The 16,477-nt window shown below is 35.0% G+C and overlaps 1 protein-coding gene across 3 annotated transcripts in view; it reads right to left on the bottom strand.

The window, feature by feature from the left end:
* The window catches only part of Frl (formin-like protein), a 41,907-nt gene that overhangs the window by 9,865 nt on the left and 15,565 nt on the right, over positions 1-16,477 (bottom strand). For all 3 annotated transcript variants that reach the window (XR_015070403.1, XM_085944938.1, XM_085944939.1), the window contains 11 exons: positions 13,758-13,897; positions 10,898-11,118; positions 10,421-10,669; positions 9,039-9,182; positions 7,541-7,657; positions 6,982-7,110; positions 6,409-6,520; positions 5,943-6,295; positions 3,475-3,682; positions 2,251-2,823; positions 456-736 (listed from right to left, as the gene is read on the bottom strand). Coding sequence is in view for 2 of the 3 variants with exons in the window: in XM_085944938.1 (XP_085801064.1) it covers positions 456-736; positions 2,251-2,823; positions 3,475-3,682; positions 5,943-6,295; positions 6,409-6,520; positions 6,982-7,110; positions 7,541-7,657; positions 9,039-9,182; positions 10,421-10,669; positions 10,898-11,118; positions 13,758-13,897 (2,527 nt within the window). In the remaining variant the exon portion in view is untranslated. The remainder of the gene's footprint in view (positions 1-455; positions 737-2,250; positions 2,824-3,474; positions 3,683-5,942; positions 6,296-6,408; positions 6,521-6,981; positions 7,111-7,540; positions 7,658-9,038; positions 9,183-10,420; positions 10,670-10,897; positions 11,119-13,757; positions 13,898-16,477) is intronic.

The raw sequence follows: 16,477 nt of genomic DNA, 5'->3' as shown, positions 1-16,477 counted from the left end.
TGTATGGCTCGTCTAGTATATTACATCATTACTTTTCAACACTTACCCACTACGGCTTGTGAAAAATTATAAAATGGATAAATTGGCCTTTATTTCAAATACGTTGTGCACCACTGATATAGTAGGTATACAAAACCAGACGATTACTGCTTTAATTTATTCAATATTCTAAGCAAACCTTTGTTGTTTTGTTTGCTTTGGGTTATAAATTAACCTATGAAAACTAGATAATAAAACAAATAATATAATATGTATAAAAAATACTTTATATTCATTATAAACATAATATTATTATCTGTCTTTATTTATATGATGTTTTTTTATGAAAACAAGCGACTTGAAAATTTGAATATCTTTGTGTTTCACTTGCATTTATAATTTTGCCAAAACACATAGCCGGTAGTGAAGGCGCAACGACGATATATATGTATGTATTTAATAGTCCATGCAGTAACCTTGAATGCCCTGCAGAATCTGACGAGCAGTGAGAAGAAAGAATTGGCATCGCAAGACCGCTGCGCCTCCCCGAAGAACTCAACGCACTCCCGGAAGGAGTCCTGCGCCACCCGCACCTCTGACCTCAACCTCTTGAGCTTCTCCTCAGAATTGGACAGAAAATCACGTAGTACCATGTTGTGCGCACTCTTGGTGTTGCCGCGCATCTCGGCTTCTTTGCGGACCGCCTCCATTCCCTTCTCGCATTCGTGGACATCAGTCACAACATTCTCCAATGATACTAGAAAGAAAATATTCACATCAAAGCTACTGTCCAATCGTTACCCGAAGGTGGCACCGCAAATAACATATTTACGAATACAAATAACATAATATTATGCAATAGTGAAAACCGTTGGTATTGGATCCTGTAGCTGGCAACACGTTAAATAAAGTAATTTAGTGGCATAAAATAATTTTCATGCAAATTAAAAAAAAAGTTCTCAGCCTTTTTATACATTCTAAAATTTTTATAGGTACCGCCGACAAATGTCTTCAAATGAACTAATTAAGTTAAGACGATTCTTCAGTGAAACGGCAAGTAATTTTCAACTATAGGCGCGACGAAATTTTGGACTCGCTGGCAATCGGAGAGCGAACGTCTAGGTGTGAATACGTCAATTTGTTTTGTGATGGCGACGGGGGTATTAATTCTTAAATCATGTAAAGATGACTAAAAACGTTAACCATTTACTTGAAAAAGAAAACATGTCAATGAATATATTATTTTACTAATAGAACAATAAACAGAATATTAAATGGACACATGTTGGATTTATATGACAAATTATATTTCTTTCGGCATGCGTCATTTGCACCCGCAATCCGCGCATCGCCTAGCCACGATTTTTTAGACCATGCCTCAACTGAGGTATAGCCTTAACGTCACATATTTTATTTTAGTTTTTAAAAAACAATTCAACAAAATAATAACTACTAGCAAATAATAAAATTAACAAAATGATTTAATGTAATACTTTTCTATTCACAAAAGAGATTTTCGACTACCCATGATGAAGTGTCGGAGAGAATTATGAAAAAGTTATACTGTAGTGTAAACAGTATATGTAATTGTACATATTTTATTTTAAAAGAGGACTGTTGAAGTTGTTTTAGAACTAGAACGATCATAATATCTAGGCTGCGATTTTATTACGCTTAATATTAAAAATGTTGGGGGATCTGTAGTCTTACAGTTCGCCACTAAGACTTTTACTCTGGTTACCAAATTGTCTGTTCCACAAAACCCAGTAAGCCGGCTCTCACATCTAAACTCGCCTTGTCTGCCGCACAGCCATAAATCAAACCTTCTAGGAACATAGATCTGATGTTGTATATGAAGAACGCGCACATAGGCACTTAGCGACAATCACGCGTAACCTCTCGAAATGTGGATATTTGGATGCAGCGATCGGCGAGCTGGTATAGGAATAACCAATTCATAGGTTTTCATATGCGTTCTGGCGCCTTCGACTGGCAGCCTGACGCATGAGATTTGTTGTTAGCAGCACTAAATGTTTTTTTTCAAACTAAAAAGTCGCACTCCACCAATGTGCGGAGCTCCATTTGGCAACGTGTGTTTTGTGAATAACGATGATGTCACATCGATGTATTCAATACGTTGCAGACGAGACAAGTTTTGATGTGCGAGCCAGCTAAATGTTAAATGTTGTAATACTAAAATTTCATGACGTTGCTTATTATAGTCCAACTACATGTGTATACTAGTGTAAAGTAGGTAAAGCATCTACCAACCTTGTGCAGCCTTATCAATGTAAAGTAGTTCCGATTCAAAATTGAGCAGATCGGGAAACTTGGCGCGGATGGTGCTGACAATGTAATGAAGCAGAGACATCTTTTTGTCGGTGGATTTGGTGTCCAGCAGCGTGTCCAGAGACTGAAGCTTGAAGCCATATGCTGGCCCCCGTTTGTTAGAATTCAAATAGTTTCCGAAAGCCAGGATTATTTCCAAGACGCTCCTCAATTTTTGTGACGATTTGACGGAAGACGATCCGGAAATGATGGCGTGGATCTGCGGAGATATCAGATGAAGATTGTCGAAGAAGTTGCCCATGTAGCTCATGATGGAGAGTTTGGCGGACGTCCTCTCCACTTTGGTTAACTGCAAGAGGAATTTGTCCTCCTCTGTCAAGAGGTTGATGTTCTTTTTGTCGGCGACATACTCTCGGTACGCCTTCGACTCCTGCTCTGTGGGCACCATCCGCTGGAGTATCTCCACACTCTCCAGAGGTAGTTGCTTCAGATCCAGAGCGTTTATTGCAGCTATGACTTTTTCTACAGGGATTTCTAATTTTCTTCTTGAGATGGCTGAGAAAATAAAATAATATATTTGATTGAACTGTTAGGTACCAAAATATGATATATAAAATTTAAGACTTTTTAATGTAGCTATTATGTCTGGATAGTTTATTGATCACTGGTGTAAAGGCACATTTGAAATCAAAATACATAAAAGAAAAAAAATCAAACATGTTATGTGGTATGTTTATATAAACATAGCACATAAGTGTGAATTTCGATAGTTTTGACAGAAAATATGACGTAGTTAGAGTGACGCCGAGTTAGAGAAACCGATGGAATAGGCTTCATGTACGAGCAGTCCGGAAATAATTACGGTAACAATAATTAAAATTGCTATATGTAATTCATGCCATGCGCAGTACAAGAAATCGCAACCTGTGCAATTTCATGGTTAAGTTGTTTCACTATAGTAATAAAACAGCAGTGTGGTAATAGTAGTGAAACAATCACAGAAACATTCAGGCTTCAGAAAATCACATCAATGTAGTGTAACCTCACCAGGAATTCGTATTTATGAAAAGTCAGTACCTGACGCATTCGACTGCAAGAGTCGAAATGAAAATACAAATTTTGTATTATGAAAGCTATTTTATTTCTCCAAGTTACACCCTGCCCTGCACATGATAAATTTGCTTAAATTCAAAAAAAGAAATTCACCTATATTTCTGAGCCTAGTATGTTCAAGCAAGGAGACATTGTCGAGCTTCTTGGATCTCTTGCTGGAATTGATTCCATCTATGTCAGTGTTGGTCTGGTTGCCCATCCCCATGGATATGCCGATCTTGAATCTCTCTTCAAACTCCATAAAGTCTATTCTTCCGGTCAACTTCTCTTCGTCGAGTTCGTTGAAGATTGTGCCTCGCACCTGACAAAGAACAACACAGCAGTCAGATTATTAAATCACTGTTTTGATACAAGATTAGGATTAGGGATTGCAATACCGGTATTCAATTATTTATCGATACCGAAATACTGGTTTCAAAAATTCAAAATACCGGTATTTTTGGTAGAAAGCAGGTACGTATACATTTTTTAAAAATGAATTAAATGTTAGTTTTCATTACTTAGGTATTGCTATATTGTATATTAAATTTAGTTTATAAGTTTTATGCTGCCAAAACTCAAAATATATTGACTGAAATCAACAAAAATTAAAACAAAATTCCTCAAAATATATACTTTTATAATTGTCGTGAATTAACATATTTAGAAAAAGAAAACATTTGTGGCAAATATTTCTATATATTCTATAATTATTCTATAACTTATAGAAAGATTTTTCTGTACCCGGACTTTTGTAATAATTAGCAGTTCTAAGATATTATGATTTATACATATTTACAACTTTCAACAGAATAAATGTAGGTAGGTACTTCAGGTTGGTATAAAATAGTGTTTGAAATAGATTTTAATAGTTATGTTTATTTATAAGTACTTCTTTATTTCTATAATATGTTTAACGAATACCGGTATTGATATATTCATTCGGTATTGCAATCGCTAATTAGGATATGATAATAAATTAATTCAAAAACAGTCAAAGTAGCTTTTTATAAGAATGAGGTAATAAGAAATTCTTTTATACATGATGACATTCATAAAACAAATACAAATAATCTATATTGATCAAAGATGTTGCAGAAAACCTTACCTAGAACACAGAACCTAAATATTTGAAGCTGAAAAAAATAATATACCCGATCCAATTTAGGATCTGAATATGGGCTGAAATAAACATACTGTCCCACTTTGATATTTCCCTAGTGCAATGGCTAATAATATAAGAATTTAGTACAGTAACAAATAGTATCTGATTTCAACATTGATCAGTACGATTTAAGATTTTACGAGTGTCGGTGGTATTTTAATTTTAGTTCTTGTGCTGTGATCTGATAATGTTATCGATTAATAAAAAACAGTGTCATGAATAATTCATTGTTAAATTGCGTAATTTACTGATCTATGGATGTTACGTCAAAGATATGTAGATACAATGTTACATACATCAAAAGACAGGGCCAGCTGTCCGATTTTACCAATAACTTCTTACAGCAGATGGACTACGATAATTAAATTGGATGCAGGCTATCGAAACGCAAAGAGAGGCCAAAGATTGAAGCTACATATTATATGCATATTGATTATAACTGCCATTCATCAATGAGTCACCCACACATAATATTAATTTGTCTACAATTGAAGCACACTAAAAATGTTGAAAAATCCAAAACGTCCATATGACTCCCTCTAGTAATAGTCCAAACTTTTTAATATTGGTATTATTTTTATAGAATCAATGTTTTAATCATTCAATACTATACTATATCAACTGATGGTAGGTACTTGATTGAATTTGAAATTAAAATTGAATTGATGTTATTGGATCCAGATCCTTTTGTCGTTTGCAGGCATTATGTATATCTATGATAAATATATAACTGATATAGATAAAAGTTACTTACTTTTCATCTACTAAATTAACATATCAAATGATCGTAAAAATGAAATTATTCCTAAGTAAAGAATTTCCCAGACAATGGAGAATCGAAAGGGTTGCAATTTTTGTACATTTGATTTTTAAACGATTTATCATGTCCGATCCTAATAAGATCATATGGGCATCCACAGAGTAGAGGTTTGTATAAACAGATTTTATTTTTACGACAAATGGATGTCAGCCACTTGGTCAACCTATGTATTAGGTTGATATACCGAATAAACACAAATTAAAATGTTATAAAAATTACATTATTTGTATGTACAGAAACGACAAAATTTGTTCATTTACAGGTGCCAACTGTTGTTAATTACTAATAAACCAATTGTATTATATACACACTTTAAAGTAAATATTGGTGGATAGAATAGAATGGTCATGAAAACAAACGCTTACAGTGCCACCAGTGCCTGCAGTGAAAATAACCTCAAAGTGCATTCGACAATAGTACCAATTGATTGCATTGGTATGCCCACTGCGGCAAGACTCGCTATATTCAAATCGAATTGAACAAGTCCTTACATATCATGCTTCCCCCATATATTGTGAGAAATTTTTACTTAACGTTTCTCACACGATTTTACAATACCATGATCAAAGAAGTTTCTGTTCAAAAATTGTTACTGACCTCGTTTGGTTTGAGAGCAATCCAATTGAGTGTAGGCAGCTTGTATTTGGTGTGCACTTTCCGTTTGATGGTCATGGCGTCGGTGGAGTGCGGTGGCGCCATGCAGCCGGGAGCAGGGGGCGCAGGTGGAGCCGGAGGGGGTGCTGGCGGAGCAGGAGGAGGCGGGGGAGGGGGTAAAACAGCAACAGGAGGCGGCGGAAGAGGGTAGGAGTTGATATTCGATTGCATGACGTGCGAACTTGGAGCGACCTGCTGGTGGTTTGGCGAGTATGGGGCGCAGTGATCCGTCGTGTCCATGTTTGGCAGCGTACTATGTCCATTCATTGCCGTTAGATGCGACGATATTGAGCCCACTAAAATAGAATTCAATAACACATAATATTTGCAATTTGATTTGGCACTTTCTGGCATCAGACAATAAATACAAAGTGATCAATAACACATTCAGTATTAAAAAAAACCTTACTTGAAGAACCTCTAGGAAGAGTTAACGCAACAGTCTCCAGCTCATGTATCTTGTTCTCTAACATTGATTGTCTATTTCTTGAATCCATTTGCGCTCGTCTCAGTGTTGACACCTACAATTTAAAAACACCGTATAATAAGAATCGTCTCCTGCCGATACAACAAATCAAACATTGATATAGAAATACCGCAAGATACCCACACAGTAGAGATGAAATTTACTGTCAACTTTTAATGCTAAACAATAAGTAAATTTGACCCAGCCAGTGAGACCATGACAAACTAAGGGCACAGACACACAATACTTATTATAAAATTTTATAATTGGATGCATTCAGAATCAAGTAAGATCTGCGTTGACCCACACCAACTGCAGTGTAGTGTGTCTGTGCCCTAATCAAAAGTTATGTACACATTACAACATAAGGTGTTTTAATCTTTAAATGTTCACCGAGTAAACGAAATGATATAATGATAATGGAAAATTTTACACAACGTACAACACTTGTTTTGAACATAATTATCTAAGTTAATAATATATATTTATATGTAGCTATTAATAATAAATTAATACCTCTTCAGCGACTTGTCTCCTGGCTTCATCGAGCTGATCTCTTTCCCCTCGTAATCTTCCGAGTTCTGATTCCAGGCTGGCCAATTTATTCAACGCTTCCACTTCCACCATGTTCATTCTTTCATTTGCCTATAACACAATCCAAATAATGATAATTACTTTAAGACAGCAGTCCATAAACTTATATTTATATTACAAAATAATACACAATGGGTAGTTGTTGGGAGCCTTTGTACAGTGACATGACTTGCTACCGTAAAGCAGCACTGTTGGAATACAAACGCCATTTACGGCAGAGCTACGGGATGCTGGCATGAGTCTGATGAGCAACAGGGTTACCCGGAGGTGCTGCATGGTGTCCATACGCTCCAACTGAGGACCGGATATGAACTAAGAAGTTGATTTGATGTTATGTCGATATAACCATATGTGATTTTTAGTTACTGAATGTTTTAAAAATGAACACAAAAATAAGTACATACCTACATAAATATTGATAATAATGGTTCTTATCCTGATTAGATTTTTGTAAATATCGAAATAAAGAATAGTTAGTTACATGTCCTAAGGCGTCTTCCAGCTCGGCAGCTCTCTCCAGAGCGGCCGTCTTGGTCTCGCTGTCTTCCATCAGGGCGGCCACGTCGAATACATTATCCAAATAGGCTGATATTTGAACCTGTCGTAACAACCAAAAAATTTATAACACCACACTGTAATGACCAAGGTCGGTGACTATAATATATATGAGTATGAAGCTGAAAAAAGGACTCATAGCCACTGCTAAAATTAACAGCAAGTCACTTCGCATTACAGATTCATTCCAGACCTATTCTAATTCAATGCAGGACTACAAAAAATATATCAAAATTTAAACTGCTCTTCCCTTATCTCTATGGTGATCATACGTCATTTATTTTGGAGGACAATTTAGTCCTTTATCTTAGCTATGGTGTTTAGTTTTATTTTTCTTTCAAAAACCTACGTTGGCTTTCTATTTTTTTTAAAACTGTCTTGAATCTGATTCTAAAAAGAAATTTTTCAATCAGCTGCTCAGAAAATACACTTTTAGGGCGTCGTGAAAGAATCATTATAATGCTGAGGGAGTTTGAGAACAACTACTGCTACAATTAATAATTCATCCCATGTTTCTTTTTGATAGTTGAGGAGTAACCAAGACACAGATTATTTTAATTAATTAAATAACTATAGACCAACTTCTATATCAAGTCTTCTACATCACAGCGCTGAATGCATCGACACTGTTACGCTACACGGTTTTTACGCGCTAATACTATTACATCACATGCTCTTTGTGTATTTGTGTTAACTTGTCATAGCAGATACAGTAAAACCTCGTTAATACGAATTCCAAGGGACCGATAATCGAAAAAAAATTCGAATTACAAAATATGAAATGCATGGGAGAAAATATAAAAAATTTAGAATTTTTTTTTTATTTTTTTTTTCATTAATTTTGTTTACAATCATAAATGTGCCTACCAAAATTCCGATATAATTCCTTCCTACCTCCTTATTACCTTCATAAAATAAGTAATTTATGATGTTTTAAGAAAAGTCTGTCACAATTTTCAATGACTGGCTCATGAAATAATGTACTTTATTATGATTTATTGAATATTTTTGTATGCCAAGACTTTGAAATCATTTCGAATTACGAAATTCGAATTAAAGGTATGGTTTTATATGAAAATAATGTTCAAGGGACTTTTTTTTTGCGAAAATTTCGAATTATCAGTGTTCTCACTAACAAGGTTTTACTGTACGCTATCTCTGGCAAGAGGAGTTAAAAGCTTTTTTTTCTGTTTCTCCTCCTCACAATACTTCTACATTCGAAATATTCCTCTTTGTCTCTTTCCTCAAAGGTTTAAACATTATAATGTTAATAAAACTCGACATGATGTCGAACACACGCTGAATTATGAGTGAGGGGAATGTAGTAGCAGGGAACGGGTTTTAATTCCAAGACTTGATATATAAGTCACACTGTAACATCTTCCATCTCTTCAAGATATTATTGGTTTATTAACTTCACTAACCTGAAGTTCTTCACTCTCATTCAGTCGGAGCTTTTCAAGGTATTGGTCGAGACCGAGAGATGTAAACTCGTACTGCAGATGTACTCGGAAGTTCATGTCCTCTACCGAATGCACTATTATGTTTACGAACTGCATGCAGGCAACCTGAAAATGAGATAATATTAAACGATGTGCAGTTTCAAAAGTGACAGATTACATTTCAAAGACAACTCTTTGCTGTCAAAAGAATGAAATTACTGTAATTAAGTAGAGTCCATGATGTCTAAAATCTTATCAATTATAAAAGAATTTTTTTACATCACAACCTACCGACATAATATGGAATAATGAATATACCAAGCAAGAATGAAACATTTAATTGTTTGTGATGGCATATGGGAATGAATGTATATATGGAATTATAGGCTCTCCAGACAGTCTGATTTAGTTGGTCGTTTGGGCCAATTTTGTTGGTATCAGATTATCCGTAGGTGTGTTGGGTGAAATAGTGTGTCACATGAAGTCGACTGCCCGTAGAGCAGTGGTGGCCAAACCGTGGCGCATTGGATGATTACAAGTGGCGCATTGCATCTTTGCGCCTACTTATTCTTTTGAAGTAGGCGCCATAACTGAATCCATATTCATATTTTCAACACCTGAGTGCTGATTGAAAGCAAAAAAAAGGTCGCGAATAACTGATTCAAATTTGAAGAATTCTCTGCTGCTCTCAGTAACAAATTAAACACCAAACATTGAAAGACTAGCGAAATCCAAACACTCAAAAGCTCTCAGTGCTCCATCCCACTCAGAGCTCTCTCTCTCTCTCTCTCTTTCATCACATCCAACAACTGTGGTCCAGAGTTATCTTCATCAAACGAGACTCTCCGGCAGCTGTAGCACCATCAGCGGAGTCCACGACAGCGATCACCCGCTCGTTCAAGAGATCATTTCTGACTATTACTATTGTAGATTGATAAATGTGTGTTTTTTGAACTGGCATAAATTAATTAATTTAATTGTGTGATGGAGTTATTCCTTTTCCTCCCCTAAGCGAAGCATATCCTACCTCTATCCCTATTTTGTGCTACTAGGTGCTTGAGTTGTATGACACATCTGAACTCGTCTGTGAAAAATATTGGCGCATGGTATGCAAAAGGTTGGCCACCCCTGCCATAGAGCTTGCGGTTTCTTGAGAATATTTTTTGAAAATCATATGAAAGCTAATCCTGTATTCCAAGGAAAATCATCAACAAATAGAGCAACCAAGGATTCTCGGATTGCAAACCCTAGTGTTCTGGCACTGAGGGATCTCGAATGTCAGGCAATCATGCCGCAAAAGACCCCCAAATGGTATCAATATGTTTCATTTAGAAAGTGTAAATTTAGTTGTATAGATTGCTAACCATAAATTCAATGTGGAAATTCTCAAAGTTCTTAAAGAACTCCATGAGCGTGCAGAATCTGTGCTCTTCTTCGCAGATGAGCTTGAAGTTGTCGAAAGCGGAGAGAATGATGCGGTGGCCGCCCTTAACCAGACAGATGGCCGCCAGCAGCTCCAGGACGAGTGCCTTGGTGCGCAGCGAGTGGTGCACCAGGCTCAGCGCTATGCTGTTGATCGCTTCTCTGTGTTGGATCACCATGTTGAATCCATACTGAAATAATTATTCAAACCATGATTTACAAAAAAGTTTTTTCGGGAATAGTTGATGTCATAAATTATTGAAGTCGGGGCCCTTCATACCATTTATTGCAGCACATTGACTCCAAGTAGGAGTGAAAAAGGTAAAAATATTAAATAAAAAACGATCTGGAGTTTGATAGGCCCCCCTCTTTATTAGTTCAAATTCTTGGAGTATATAACACATGGAGAAAAATTGTACCTTGTTGTTCATGATAGCCCTCATACACATGATGCAGACATGAATATCGTCAGTACTGGCTCCCATGTTGAGCCTCGCCGCGTGTTTGGTGCGGCGTCTCACAGTGGAGGGACTGCCATCCGGTGCAGCCGCTCCCCCAGCCCCCACCCCACTCAACAGGGCTGACGTTAGAGGCGGCCGAAAGGACTGACGAATGCTGCTAGGCTCCAATGAAGAATTTGCTGTAAAATAGAGTTGAAAGAAGGTTTCTTTAAACCCAATTGATTGAGACAATGGTGTTCAATCACCATCTATATTATTTGGATATTGTTCATAGTGTTTAGATAGGATTTAATTGAATTTAAAAAAAACTAACCATCACCATCTGCAAATTGTATTCTTAGTTCAATGAAAACCAACAAGTATGACTGACAAAATTTAGTGTGCACTATTTATGTTGAAACTTAACAGCATACCCTCCACCCCTAGCCACTGCTATTTACTGAAATCTTGGAAATTTGACTCCCTAATATTTATTATTATTTATTATTTATTAGATTACAAGAAGTTGTGAAGCCTTCCATCTCAATATTCATATAAGAAAGCCAAGAACTTGCAATTTGATGCCTGTGTTAACAAACCAAATACAATATATGTATATGTAGATCACAACACGTATAATATCGTTAACGATTCTTGGAATTTAGCAGTTTCCGTTGTATGCACATGATTTAGGAGGTTCTACGCATAATGTTTACATGAAAACTGTATATTTTTTTCAGGAGATTGTAATAATTAATTTCTAAATTTAAAACAATGAAAACAAAAAACAAACCCCAGACACAAAAGGACAATTGGTAGGTATTTAATTAATTACTTTTTTTATTCAACAAATAATTCACAAGATTTAAGATTTAGTGGTCTTGCATGGGCGCGAAACCCGAGAGATGCTGGTTCGATTCCTGCGGGGTGGTGTCTTCCTTTTTTCAAAAAGATTTTTTCTATCGGTTATAATTAGGGAATCCAATCCCGAGCCAAAATTCTGATCCCAGAATTTCAGGATTACAGGATTACAATTGGCATTTTTTCCATTGTTTATATAAAATTTTTATATTTACAAATATCATTGATAAAATCAGTCAAAAATAAATCAAGTAAAATAAGACATTTATTGTTAATATTGTATACGTTCAATCTTGGAAATACATAAGTTTAATGGAGTAAATAATATTGTAATATAAAAAACAATGTGAATTTAATATGAGATTGCTGTTTCTGATAGTAAAGACTTAATGAATGGGTTAGCGAGATTTAAAATAGTAAAGCAAATCATGGTGTACTTATGGCCTTTCCGCTTCATAAATCTAATTAGTCAGCCAAATATGAAACTGCCGTAAAACGTATGAGATCATGGTGGAATTACTTTGTTAATGGTGCGAAGCATTGTTTTTTTCCAATCTTTCTCATTTTTATTAATTTATGTGAAAAAATAATCGGCAACTTACACATGGGTATAAATCAAACTTTATTCAAAGTCAGTTTATTTCTAATCTAGTTATTTGTTATTAAAAGTATTTTTTCTGTTATATTTTCGTTTTTATATTATTTTCCAAGTATCGAAAATAACTCGGGATCCCGGGATTGGAATCCCTAGTTATAATATATTTTGTATAAAGTGTTTTCAAAATTATGTATGTTCAACAATAATTGGTATTATTTAAAAGGTTTGCAAAATTATCTATTATATGGACACGAAGTAATGTGTTTTTGTAGATCGATTTTTGTAATGATTAATCTTACATTACGGTGCTAGATATTCAAACTACTGGCATATTCAATAAAAATATGATTTTTGACCAAAATGGAATTCTATGGAGTGGTGGAATGGAGTTTTTTTACAAGATAGATTGACAATATACATACCAATTGCAATAACATTAACAAAAAATAATTTGGCTAATTGGTTTCGCCAAGTGAACTGAGGACAGAGCGTGTGAAAGGAATGAAGTGCCCTCGGAGATAGTTCTATACTACTATACAGAGCAGTGACGAAGGGTGGAGGTAGGGTGTTAAAATCCGCTATAAACAGTGCACATTAAACTTTGTCAGTTATACATATTAGATTTCATTAAAACAAGACTACAATTATTTACAGATGGTGTTGGTTAGTTTTTAAAATTCAATTAAACCTCACGAAAACCAAACCATAATAGGTAACAGTAAAAAAAATACTCATCTATTTATAAAATATCGAAAATTATCCAATTAAATCATCCATAGCTTGGATATTTTATAGATAGAAGAATATTTGTTATCTATTATAGTTTGATTCAGGCAGGGTTTAATGAATTTAAAAAAATGAACCAAACATGTATTCTTAATCCAACGAAAACAAATAAGTTGGAATTAAATAGTGTGCACAATTTTGTCATATCGCCCAAAATATATCAAAACTACTATGGTTTGGTTTAGGCAGGATTTAATTGATTTATAAAAACTAACCAACACTTAGCTAATAAAAACGTAGCTTAGTTTAATAAAAACAAATACGTATGTCTGACGAAGTTTAATGTGCACTATTTATGGCGGATCTTAACAGCCTACTTCCACCCTTCGCTACTGATACTTGGACACTCACAGAAACAATGTTCTTAAGTTTTCGAATACAGCAGCGTTGACAGATAATTATTTTACCAAATCGGGATTTTTACCATGTGAAATAAAAAAAAAAACACGACTTCCGCATTATATCCTTCAAGGGAAGATTTAAAGTGAGAGCCAGGCAGATAAAAAATATCCTGGCTCAAGAATCTCTGACTGATTGAGCTCAGCGTCAGACAGTGAAAGCCAAAATATGAAATGTATGAGAATGTATGCATACCTTGTGATATGCCGTCGTTAGAAGCTGTCCGGGATTCCTCGATTCTCTGCTCGTGCCTCATCATGCTGAGGCGAAAGCTAAGGTAGTCCACCAGCACGTCCAGACCTTGGTTCTTCTCATCCAGAAACTCCTTCACCCACCTTTTAATCAACACACAGATTCATTAACACCATATTATTATGGAAGCAAAGCACATTTCTTCTTAATAAACCCAAGTGCATTAGAAATAGGTAGGTGCTTAAGAAACATCATTTATTTATTAAAGACACAAATCGTTGAAATATCAATAATACTTCATAAAAAATAATAATATTTTATTATCGTCAGATCCACTATGGGATGAAAGCCATCCAAACATTTTTTTTTCACTCCTCTCTTCAGTTGAAGATGTTGTAAAATGAAACCGATCCTGGAGTAAATAAATAATTTTTGGATATGGTACAAAAAATTTTAATATTGCTATTTATGATGGCCGCATGGCTTAAGCGTCGGCCTATAACGTCGTGGGTCCCAGGTACGAATCCTGAGTCTGACAACTACGCATATTGTTTTTCAATTTGTGTATGAGTCAGAGTATGGACCTAATAGGTTGAGCAAGTGGCTGACATCCATTTCTCATAAAAACAAAATCTGTTATCACAAACCTCTACTCTGTGGAGGCCCATATGATCTTATTAGAATCAGACATGGTCGGAAAAAAAAATTTAATACTATGTTTCCCCAATAAGTTTGATAGTGAAAATAATTATTTCTAAAAAAAATGGTAACTTTGATTTAAATCATTATTTATCGCAAAATAACATTGACTTTACGTTATTTCCAATTAATATTGTCTTCTACATTGCTGTCATATTTAGTAGAAATTATAAGTATTCATCCTAACTAAAAAATGTCTTAAATCAAATATTTTACATATTTATTTCCTCAGTATTACGGGACAAGCAATTTTATTGAATAATTTTAAAACTGTTTCCCTACTTAAATCAAAACTAAATGTGAAAAAAAATTGTATTGATTTTCATTTTACCCACCTATTTAGGTAGGTGGTACAAAAAAGAATGTGACAAAATGTGTTTTTGTCAATCCTAATAACGGTGTCGAGAATACTAATTTCAAAAAAATGACAGCTATATGAGATTTTGAATATATGCATATTTCCTCGCTACGAAAAATTCCCGTATCTGTGTTTATAATTTTACCAAAAAAAAGTCGCCACTCAGAGGAAAACAATCTGGAATTCCTAAATTGAGATTCATTGTTTAATTATACACAGCATTTTTATCTTTAAATGACTCAATAAATACCATGTGAACATTTTCTCTTTTTGTAAAATAAAAAACATTATCAGCAATGAATTTTCTTGGCCGCAATCCAAGACTTCTAATGAAAGTAATTCTGACGCTGAGAATTACCATGCCTCTATTGCCGCACTGCATGAATAATAATTGATCAATATACCTAAACATTAATTTTGTCTTTGACATTTTCCAGGTCAGAGATCAAGTCATCACAGTTCATTAATTTTCAATTTAAATCATACATTATTTAGTGTCGATAGTGAAACAGAGGCTCCTGACATGTGGAGTCATAGGTTTGAATTCGGGCTAGTGTCAAATTAATACAGGGTATAGCCTCAATGGGTAGAGTGAATGGCTACCAGTTATTTATCTCCGAGTGGAACTGGTGAGTAAGTAGGGGCGCATAAACATATCTTCCCATATGCAAGAAACTGCCAGGACTGATTCGTATTTTGTCTACGGTCGCTATGACTCAGTAGCAAACGGTGCCTGTTCGAAGGAAGTAGGCTTGTGGTAGGTAACTGAAAAAAGGTTCTACGATAGTCATATTTACAGGACTTGAGTTTTTTTTATCTTCAGTGTTTTACATATTTCAATCTTAAACTTGCGCTATAACATTCTACGGCCTCATTAGTTGGCTTTCTTATCCATAGGCCACCCGGAGACATACACAATATGCTCAAATGTTGCACCGTTGAAGCACCGCACCGCACCATGAAAGCACCGTTGAAGAACCAATGAAGCAGACAATGCTAAGATCTCAAAGACAAATCGTATCATAAAATTTCCAGCATCACAATACATCAATGAGTTTTCATATTCCTTATTTATGTGATTGTTTCACTGCTACTAGTATACTACTGTCAATGAGCCTGATGTGGTGTTTTTTTTTTTTTAAATCTATAAATACTATATATATAATTTGATTCCTCTATCGAAATGGACTCTTACATACTTCCAATTTGATTTAGATTAGAAAATCTTCCAAATAAAATTGTTGTTAAAAAACATTTGGATGTCATTCTGAAATTCTAAGAATTAAAAAAAAAACGGCAGGCATCAAAAGGGTAAGGTCAATGATGAGGCAAAAATCATTTGACTCCAAAGAATGGGCACTGTGTCAGATTTAAATTGATTGGAGGTGTGTCCAAGCGAATATGCTGCGCCGCCGGCCTAATTGAAAAAGATTTTTTACAACTCTCAGCCAGTCTACAGACATTTTTTTATATCTTTCGTTTCGCTTAGTGCGGGTAACAATCACACATACTACAATACACAAATTGTGTGTTGATTAATATTATTTCCTATTAGTATTACTACTCTTTGTATTAAAGAGTAGATTTTTTTGACTTTATGTAATAATACATTTTCAGTTCTACCCAACTAAAGGCACACTTTACATGACACTGTAGAGCCTGTGCA

Source organism: Rhyacophila brunnea, unplaced genomic scaffold (assembly GCF_057557595.1).
Source record: "Rhyacophila brunnea isolate RB1 unplaced genomic scaffold, BYU_Rbru_1.0 scaffold_17, whole genome shotgun sequence".
NCBI lineage: Eukaryota > Metazoa > Arthropoda > Insecta > Trichoptera > Rhyacophilidae > Rhyacophila > Rhyacophila brunnea.
This window is presented reverse-complemented; position numbering and strand designations above follow the sequence as displayed.